General features: G+C 58.5%; 1 protein-coding gene across 2 annotated transcripts; it reads left to right on the top strand.

Annotated features, from left to right (window-relative positions):
• The first annotated feature begins 2,663 nt into the window (after positions 1–2,663).
• C2CD4C (C2 calcium dependent domain containing 4C) lies at positions 2,664–6,059 on the top strand. 2 transcript variants are annotated; one of them, XM_073324112.2, is made up of 2 exons: positions 2,664–2,946; positions 4,728–6,059. In XM_073324112.2, the coding sequence occupies exon 2, from the start codon at positions 4,743–4,745 to the stop codon at positions 6,039–6,041; it is 1,299 nt and encodes a 432-aa protein (XP_073180213.1). In that variant the 5' UTR covers positions 2,664–2,946; positions 4,728–4,742; the 3' UTR covers positions 6,042–6,059. The 2 variants fall into 2 exon arrangements, with proteins under 2 accessions (XP_073180213.1, XP_073180212.1); XM_073324111.2 differs by having other exon boundaries at positions 4,665–6,059.
• Positions 6,060–9,483: the final 3,424 nt, after the last annotated feature.

Genomic DNA, 9,483 nt, shown 5'->3' with positions numbered 1-9,483 from the left:
ACAGCACAGATCCTTGGGAGATGCCACTAGTTACCACTTTCCATTGTGAAAACTGATCATTTATTCCTCCCCTTTGTTTTCTGCCTTTTAAACAGTTACTGATCATGAAAGACCTTCCCTCTTACCCCATGACTGCTCACTTTGCTTAAGATCTTGCCTTTGGTGTGGGACCTTGTCAAAGGCTTTCTCAAAGTCCAAGTACACTACATCCAGTGAGTCACCTTTGTTCACATGCTTGTCACCCTCAAAGAATTCTCCTGTATAGGTGAGGCATGATTTCCCTTTACAAAAGCCCTGTTGACTCTTCATCTCAGGGTCTGATCTTTACTAAAGTTTCTGCCAGTTTGCTTGGTACTGAAGTTAGGCTCATTGGCCTGTGATTGGGTCAGGAACCATAGGTCTCGAATGCTGGTCCACAGGGTGCTTTGGCATTAGCAGGCTCCATCGGGGCACCCAGAGACCTGCTAACTGTTGTCTCAATAGGAGCTGAACTCCGACAGTGGACCCCAGTCCTGGGAGCTGATTGGCCGAACACTGGGGGCCCTGATTGGCTCACAGCCCCTCTTTAGACCCAGCATATGAAGAGGAGATTGTACATGCAACTGGGATCCACCTTGCTCAGGGCCGTGTGCCTTGCGCTTCCCGCTCCTGCGGCTTGACTTCCTGGTATCCTGAGCAGGCCTGACTCTGGTTATCAAGCCGTGGTTCTGCTCTCAAGTTGTCTCCTGCTTCTGTTCTCCTGGTAACCTGACCCTGCCTAACTCCTGACACCCCACTTGCAGTTTGCCCTCTGGCCTATCTTGGACTCTGACCTCCTGGTAGCTGACTTCTGCTCTGACCACTAGGTCAGACTACCCACTCCTAGTCGTGACAAATAGCTAGGCTCACTTTTGGAGCCTGTTTTGAAAATTGATGTTACCCACGGGCCATCTCACCCAGCAGCCTGTCTGCCAAAGAGGCCACATATGCCAGAAGAAGACGAAATCTTCCATAATGCAGCCTAGGCCCTGTCTGCACTATCCGGGTTAGCCCAGTTTGCAGCCAGTGAGTGATGCGAGTTGGCTGGTGGATGGCCTACGTGAAATGAGTTTGCTGGGCCTTGATCCATTTGCTGATGGACATCACCCAGCCCTGCCTACAACTGGCAGCCTCAGTGGTGAGGCTAAGGAGTGAGTGGCATGCTTCTTGCAGCCCTCGGGAGGCTCTCTGCCCTGCAGTGTGGGCAGGGCATCTTGCTCTGGTACTGCCCCAGCTGTACCAAGACCTTCCCTCTCCAGGATGGTAGATTTGGTCCATTTTTATCAGCGTTACATCGATTATCTTGATTTAAAAAGACATGCAAAGCCCTGCTCTTTGTCCCCTTATTCCATCTTGAAACACAAAGGATCCGTGTGGTATTTACCCCAGCAAACCTATCAAGACCCCCCCCCCCGCCCTCCTGACACCTGTCCCCTCCCAGGGTGATTCTTGCTGGACATTAGCGAAATGTATCACATGCAGCACCGTCCTCTTCCCCACCCCGTTCTGCCATCTACAATATCAAACCACTTACACTCTGCAAGTACTTGAGCTTTGATGCCTGGTCCTTGGAGGACTATTGACTTTTGTGAAGCACTCTGGTGAGCTGAAGTGCTTGGTGGGGGATATTACACTTCCCTCCCATGGAGCACCCTTAGGTACCCGTGCCAGAGCCGCTTTGGATGTGTCTCGGTTTCGGTGCATGGCAAGCAGGGGGAAGGGGGGGTTTTCAGGTGAGGCTTTAACAAAGCCCTTACGTTAATTAGTACTTACTGAGCTAGCTACCACTCTGAAACCATTGAATTCAGTAGACACAGATTGCAGATTCCAGGGCCCTGGGCCCAGAATGCCTGTCTCCAAATCTGCTCCTACGACTCCTTTATTGAAACCCAGGAAGGCGAATCCTGTCTCGTCTGTCTATTCCACGTGTCTAAAGGACCTGGGTGTCCCGGCCTTACTAGGAATTCGGGATGGGAGGGAGGAGAACTGTGCAAAAGCCTCCAAGACTGGCAATGAGGAAGACAAGATTCATTAGCTCCACGTTGCAGATGGGGAAACTGAAGCACAGGGAAGGTAAGTGACTTGGCCGAGGCCACACAGGGAGCCAGTAGCAGAGCTGGGAATGGAACTTCAGAGTCCCCGACTCCTAAACCCATGTGGTCATCCTTCTGCTCTCTTCTTCAGAGCGCTGCTAGATCGCGGGGGCCTGGCTCTTGTCTGATTTGCACTGCTGCGAATCCATCCCAGCCCCGAGCTGTCCTACCAGCCTGAGAGAGAGAGTGGGGCACAGGGGCTGAGATGAGCTAGGCTTGGGCAGGATCCTTGGGCTGACAAGTTCTGTGCCTGACCTCAGACAGTGGCCAACAGCCGGTGCATCAGGGGAAGATGAGACTCCCTTCAGGCACCTGGCCCTCTGCACAATGCTGTCCACACACAGAGGAGAAGGGTCCCACCAAATTCTTCCCGCAGCAGGAGATCTGCTTAGCCCCAGGACCTCGCCTGGCCCTTAGGAAAGGACTCTGCCCACCTCCCAGGCCCTGGGGAAAGCTGCAATTGCCTGGGAGGAGAAGGAAAAGCAGGCGAGGCAGCAGCGGCCCCGGTTGCAGGCGGTGTCTCTCCTCTAGCCCCCTCAGCCGGGCCATTGCGCGCAGCCAGCGGGAGCGAGGAGCTCTGTGCGCTCCGGAGCGCGTGGCGAGGCGCAGGAGCAGCCGAAAAAGCCGGGGGCAGCTGTGTTAGGAGGAATACGGCTCGGTTGCTGAGGTCTGTGTTGGGGAGGTTTCTGGCGCCCGTAATGAATGAATTGTGGCAGGAGAGCGGGTATAAAAGGGAGCGGCGGGGCTCGGGCACCTCATTCCTAGCCCCGAGCCAGCCGCGGACCGGCTGCCTGCCCCCCACCTCTGGCTCGGCTTGCGGATCCCCCGCCGGCAGGTAGGCAGCCGGGGGTGTGCGCTGCGTGCCGGTCTGGGGGGCGCCCCCCCCCCCCGCAGCTGGGGTTCATTGCTCGCAGGTCTGGGGGGGGGGGCGCGCCTGGGGGCCCCTCAACGCGAACCAGCCCTGAGCAAAACCCAGATGGCGTAACTGCGCGGGGTATCTTTCCTTCGTAGCATCCGGAACAGGAGGGTTACAGGGGAGCCGTCCTGCTCTTCTCCCCCCCGCACCCAAAGAAGTTAGTTGGAGGCCGGCCAGGGGCCGCCCGCGGGACGCCAGCCACAGGTGCCCACCTGAAAACGTCACGCCCGTGGTGGAGCCGGGGGCATGGCTGCGAGGTGGGGGAGCGGGGACCCCTAATCCCAGGCTGGCCCCTCCGCAACTGACCGGCGTGCGCTCAAATGCCCCGTCTCCGCCAGGAGATCACCGGCCACGAGGCGAGCCCGGTGCGCCCTCGCTGGCTGCCCGCGGCGGGGCCAGGCAGGCGGGTGGGACGCGGGGGCGAGCCCGGGCGCCCCTGGAGGGGGCCAGCGGCTGGCGAGTGGCCCCGAGGGCAGAGCAGAAGCGCGGCCGGGCCCGGCCTCCCTCCCCGGGGGGCTGGGCGCTGCGGATGCTGCTTGTTTCCCTCCGCCGGGGGGCATCGATTTTCGGCGGCTGGCTCGGCTCGGCCCGGCCCGGCCCAGCCCAGCCCGGCCGGGGGGAGGCGACGCGAGACATTCCCGGGAGCCGGGGCTCTGCAGCGGAGAGAAGTTAACTGCGTCTGTCGGTCCTATGGGTGCTGGTGGCCCCGGGGCTGGCAGGTGGCGCCGGGAGCGCTAATGCGCTGGGGCTGGGGGTGGGGGGATGGATTTCAAATCCAGGTCAGATGTGGGGGGGACCCAGTGGCCAAGGGGGGCTGGACACCCCCGCCCCACCCCCGAGCGGACTCTGCAGCCAGCGAAGTGTTTGCAGAGCTCGGGGGAGGGTTGGTTGATAGACCCCGCGGGCTGCAGCCAGGGCTGGGCGAGTGACTCAGGGCGGCCGGGAGCCACTGGCTCCAGACGGCTCCGCTCGGCCGGCCGGGCCCAGAAGTTGGCCGGGGAAATACCGCGGCTCGGGCGAGTCGTGGCAGGTTTGCTCGGAGCGGGGGGCGGGGTGGTGGTGAAGCAGCAGGTTGGATCGGGGTGATTGGGAGGAGATGGGGTGGGGGCGCCCCAAACCCGCTCTGAATTCCAGCCCCCTGCAGCAAGGTAGGGCTGGCAGATACACCGACCTTCCCACACCTCCCAGGGAGGGGGCAATCCCCTTCCCCCGCACCTCACAGATACGGGCCCCCAATCCCCCCAGGAGCCCCACAAAAGGGGCTGTGCCAATCCCCCCTACTCAAGCCCCATAGTAAGGCTCCAACCCCCCATAACCCTGTGGAAGAGTGGGGGGGGAAATCCCCCCTGAGCCCCATTATAAGGACCCAAATTCTCCCCAGCCCCACAGAGGGATGGGGGCCCCAATTCCCCCTGAGGCCCATAGTAAGGGCTCCAATCCCCCTGAACCCAACAGAAGGGTGGGGGCCCAACCCCCCCCCCAGAGCCCCATAGTAAGGCTCCAATCCCCCCTGAGCCCCACAGAAGGGGGGCCCCAATTATTTGCCATTCCAGACCCTCCCACCCCCTGTGACCCTAAACTCTGTTTCTGACCCTGGGCGTGATGAGCCCCTTGGGCTTTGCTTGTTTATCTTACAGAGGGTGAGTGACAGGGGGGTCTAAACCCCACTCCACCCTCCTTGGCTTCTTCCCTCCCCCCAGCCCAGGAGAAGCAGCATGTGGCTCTTGGAGAGGATCCGTGGCTCAGTGGAGAACGGTGCTGCCCGGGCCAGCGACTCGGGGGATAAGCAGTCCAAGGGCCCCCTGTACAGCAACGTGCTGACCCCTGATAAGATCCCAGATTTCTTCATCCCGCCCAAGCTCACAACGGTGCCGCCCGAAGCCGAGGGGGCAGAGGGGAAAGCCAAGCCCAACCTTGGCACCTCGGCCTCGGAGCAGAACCTGTCAGCCCGCAAGCCCCAGCGCAGCCCCCGCCTGCCGGTCAAGGCTGCCTCGGAGAGCAAGAACTTGCTGAAGGCCGCCAGCCGGCACATCATCCAGATCGAGAGCGCCGACGAGTGGGCCTCGGAGGAGGACTTCAGCACCAATGCCGACCCCCAGGCCCAGACGGCCATGTCCCTCCCCTACGTGCCCAAGGCCCAGACCTCCTATGGCTTCGCCACCCTCATGGAGAGCCCCCACACCCGGCGCAAGGAGTCCCTCTTCCACAGCGAGCACGGCAGCCTGTGCCAGTCGCAGGCGTCCTCGCCCAGCTCCCCACGCAAGGGGGCAGCCGGGGGCAAGGTGAACGGGGAGAGCGCCCGCCTGACCCCCTCCGACATCGGCATGTCCCTGAGGAACCCCTACCGCTACTTCAGCGGCGGGGAGAGCGACACCTGCTCCTCGGCTGAGTCTTCGCCCTTCAGCTCACCGCTGCTGTCCCGCTCCGTCTCCCTGCTCAAAATCTTCAGCCAGGACAGCCAGGCCAAGGTCATCAAGCTCAAGCACCCGGTGGCCCGGAACAGCTCCCTCTCCACCGACGACAGCTCGGCCGACACCAGCCCCAGCTTGCAGCGGCGCGCTCGGTGCCCCACGCCCCCAGCGGGGGGCGCCCCGCCCCCGTCCCTCCTGCCTTTGGACTCGCCGGACCGCCTGCCCAGGGAGCACACCGTCCGGCTGAGCAAAGGGGGCAGCGTGCGGCTCACGGCCGAGTACGACGCCGCCAACGCCCGGCTGCGGGTGCGGGTCATCGCGGCCGAGGAGCTGTTCGACAAGCTGTGCGACGCCCGGGCCATCAACTGCTGCGTCTCCCTCTGCCTCAACCCGGGCAAGGTGCAGAAGCAACGCAGCACCATCATCAAGAACAGCCGCAGCCCTGTCTTCAATGAGGACTTCTTCTTCGACTGCCTGGGAGCTGGCAGCGTCAAGAAGATGGCCCTCAAGGTCAAGGTGGTCAACAAGGGCAGCAGCCTCAAGCGGGACACGCTGCTGGGCGAGAGGGAGCTCCCGCTCACCTCTCTGCTGCCCTTCTTATAAGCCCATCTGCCGCTCCCCTGCCCTGCTGGGAGGGGGTGGGCAGGGAGGGGTGGGGGGGGGATCAGAGGCCACCATGAGGGGCGTGGGATGCTCCCCTGGGGTAACGGCATGTCCATCCCAGGCTTTTTGTGTGTGTGTGTGTGTGGCGGAGGGACAAGACTCATCCGACTCCCCCAGGATGGGTCTCATTTGCTGATCGTTCCCTGCATGGACGTGCCTGGAGGTGGTGGCTGCCGTGCGTCCCCTCAGGAGGCTGTGAGTGACTGGCAAGTTGTATGTTCTTCAGAGAAGTGGTGGGGATGAGGCATGCCGGTGGCATCTCCGGGGCCCTGCTGAAGGCATTGCTGGGAGGTGGGTTATCCCTGTGCACCCATCCCTTCTTCCCCCTCCCCTCCCCCCTGCTTGCCTGGGAGCACTTGCCAGTCGGTTTCTCATCTCCACGCTGGGTCCCAAGACCCAGCTGCCTTTGAGTGAGCTGTGGGGGGCCCCTCGCAGGCCGTTCCTGTCAGGCTCAGACTTGATGTGAGGTGTGCGGGTTGGTCCGGCTGATGCAGTGCAGCACAAAGACCCCCTCTGCCCTACCGAACGGGGGCAGGGGTGGAAGTGGTGGGCACAGCTGATGGCATGTAGAGCTGGGAGAACGATGCGGCAAGGCTGAATCCCTGCTGTGTCAGGACCGGTTCTGAGGCATGAGCAGGGCGCAGCCTCCTCAGTAATGAGGAGAAGGGACGCTTTAGGGAACAACCCTGCGCTATCTGGTGGGGCGGGAAAAGATGACCCCACTGGCCTCTTTGATCTCTAATTTCTCTCCTCCTTGACTGGCTGACAGGCAGAGAGAGGGCAGGGATTGTTGGATAGGGCTCTGCCAAGTTTCGCAACGTTGATCTCTCTTAAAGCTCCAGCTCCTGGAGTCTGGGGATTGCATCAGAATTTCAGCTTGCTGGCTTGCTTTTAAAGACGTTTCTAGCCCTAGTGGTTGAAGAGTAAAGCTTGACGACGTGACCCAGCTGTGACTCTAGTGGCTCAGAAGGCCAATAAAATGAGCCTCAAATTTATCACTTAAAAAATTCTTTTTTGTTTGCCAGAGGCTGGGAATAGGTGACAGAATGGATCACTTGATGATGACCTGTTCTGTTCATTCCCTCTGAAGCACCTGGCATTGGCCACTGTCAGAAGACAGGACACTGGGCTAGATGGACCTTCGGCCTGACCCAGCGTGCCAGGCATGAAAATATCACTCGGTCCCTCTGAGGTTACCGGGGCAGCTTTTAATGCCCAATCAATGTGAAAAGCTCCCTCTGCGACCGCTCCGAAGTCCATGGGGATCTTCCCAATGGCCTTCGGATTAGGCTCTTGCGCTAGAGAGGCTGCTTTACTTCCCCCAGCCCCAGAGTGCAGTTTAGATAGATCTGCCCCTGGGGGCTCTCCTTCCTCTGGGGAAGGGGCTTCTATAGCTCTGGAAGGGGCTAGCTTGGAGCAGTGGTTGCTTCCATCACAGATGGGAGACGCTTCCCTCTGATCCAGAAGATTTTTGCCTCTGGCTGCTGACTTGAGGCTTCCCAGAAGTAGCTATGGCATCCAGAAGATGCACTGTCCAAACCCCCCCGCCCCACCCACACACACTTCCTTCATCTCTGCGCTCTGCAGAAGTGGGAGGGGGGACAGTCTGATCTACTTTGTTTAAAAGCTGCAACAGTATTTAACCCCTGCCAGGCTGCCTCCACATCGCTTAGCAGGAATGCACCCACAGGAGAACAGTCCTTTTCTCAGCATCAAGCTGGCTTCTCCCTTGTGGCAAGGACACTGTGGTGTGTTAATAACCATTTGGGATTATCCAGAGCAGCAGCAAGCCACTGCAGGGAGCAGCAGGGCCAGTAACCACCACAGTGGCTCGCACAGGGAGGTGGGAACCTGGTTCTGAGCATTGCACAAACTGGTCTGACCACTGTCGGGAGGAGGTGGGAAATGAAGTGTGCAAAATCAAAGGCAACGACTGGGTCCTGGCCTGACCTTGTCTCTGAGCGCCCTATGCAGCAGGGCCGGAGGTGCAGAAGGGGAGAACAACACACCGTGTTTGTGTGGCTCATCCTTTCCCTCATGGCTTATAACCTGTGTCTGGAGGGCAGCAACCTTCGCGCAGGAGCTGTGCTTGTTAAGATGCTGCATGAACGGCCTCTGGGTTCGTTAGTGGCCTCAGCACAGGCGGATTCCTAGTGCGTAGGAGACGGCTTTGCTGGAGCAGAGACAACCAGGGTTACACCATTAAGATCCACAGAAGAGAAGCATGGGGGAGAAACCCACTGGTGGGGACGGCTCACTTGGCCATAGATAAACCGGGACCAAGCCCTCTCCGCTTATTATGTGATACGCACCGAGAATCTGGCCTGACAAACAGCCAGAGCGGTGGGAATTCCCCCACCCCCCAACCCCATTATGATTCTGTTTCTCTGTCGCTGCAGACTGATTAGAATAATCAAGTCAGTGGTTGGGGGTGGGGGGGGGAGGGTTGTGCATCAGACAGTGGTCTGGGGAGGGGGGGGTTGTGCATCTCGCCAGTCTTGTCCAGGGAAATCTGCAATCTGTGACTCTGGAAGCTATTGCAGTGTTTCTCAAACACCTTTCCCCTGGGCTGGCGTGCCGGGAAATCAGACACCGGCTCCAGACAAGGGTGCTAGTCTGGGTCCCTGGTTTCTTTATTTTATTTATTTATTTATTTTTTTAAATTGGGGAGCAAACTGTTTTCTTTTGCCACCTCCTGTTGCTTCCCTCCCTTTCCCTGTGGTTCTGGAACTAGAATTCAGCAAAACTAGGAAGGCAGAGAGAGAGTGTGTGTGTTTTCCCCTAGCCCAAACAACCCCTCCCCCACACAGAGACCTTTCTTATTTGTCCTTTTATGTGATATGAAGGTTGCATCAGGTTCTCTGCATGTGTGTAGTTTTTGTGTGTGTGTGTGGGGATTGTATGAGCCAATATCCCCACCACCCTGCTCACACACACGTGCACATGTGGGTACCCACATGTGCACGCACACACGCTGATCATTGTTCCTTTTTCTCTTTTTTTTTTTTTTTTTTTAAATTAACCTTCCTTGGCTGCGTTCGATGTTACTTTCCGATACTACGCAGCAGATGGCAGCTGCAGAAATTTCAGTGTAAGCTATTTATATTCCAAGCTGATCGTTCCCACTGTATTTTATTTCTGTATGTAAATATGAGTTTGGATCTACCCAAGGCATGGTTTTGAATAGTTCAATATTTGCATGTTTTTCCCTCCCCACCCGCCCCCCGTTATACTGATATGATTGTTACTGACTTTCAAGCTTGTGATTTTTTTTTTAAACAAAACCAAGGAATAAAACAAAGACGCCCTTGCCAGAAAACTAAAACCCAACCCCAGCCTTGAGACCTTTAGGGGGGTTAATTTGCGCAGCTGCTGCCTCTTG

This window comes from Lepidochelys kempii, chromosome 25, assembly GCF_965140285.1.
Source record: "Lepidochelys kempii isolate rLepKem1 chromosome 25, rLepKem1.hap1, whole genome shotgun sequence".
Classification (NCBI taxonomy): domain Eukaryota; kingdom Metazoa; phylum Chordata; order Testudines; family Cheloniidae; genus Lepidochelys; species Lepidochelys kempii.
This window is presented reverse-complemented; position numbering and strand designations above follow the sequence as displayed.

What these genes read in the sequence shown, in the direction of transcription:
- C2CD4C (XM_073324112.2), top strand. Translation starts at nt 4,743, where the DNA reads ATGTGGCTCTTGGAGAGGATCCGTGGCTCAGTGGAGAACGGTGCTGCC.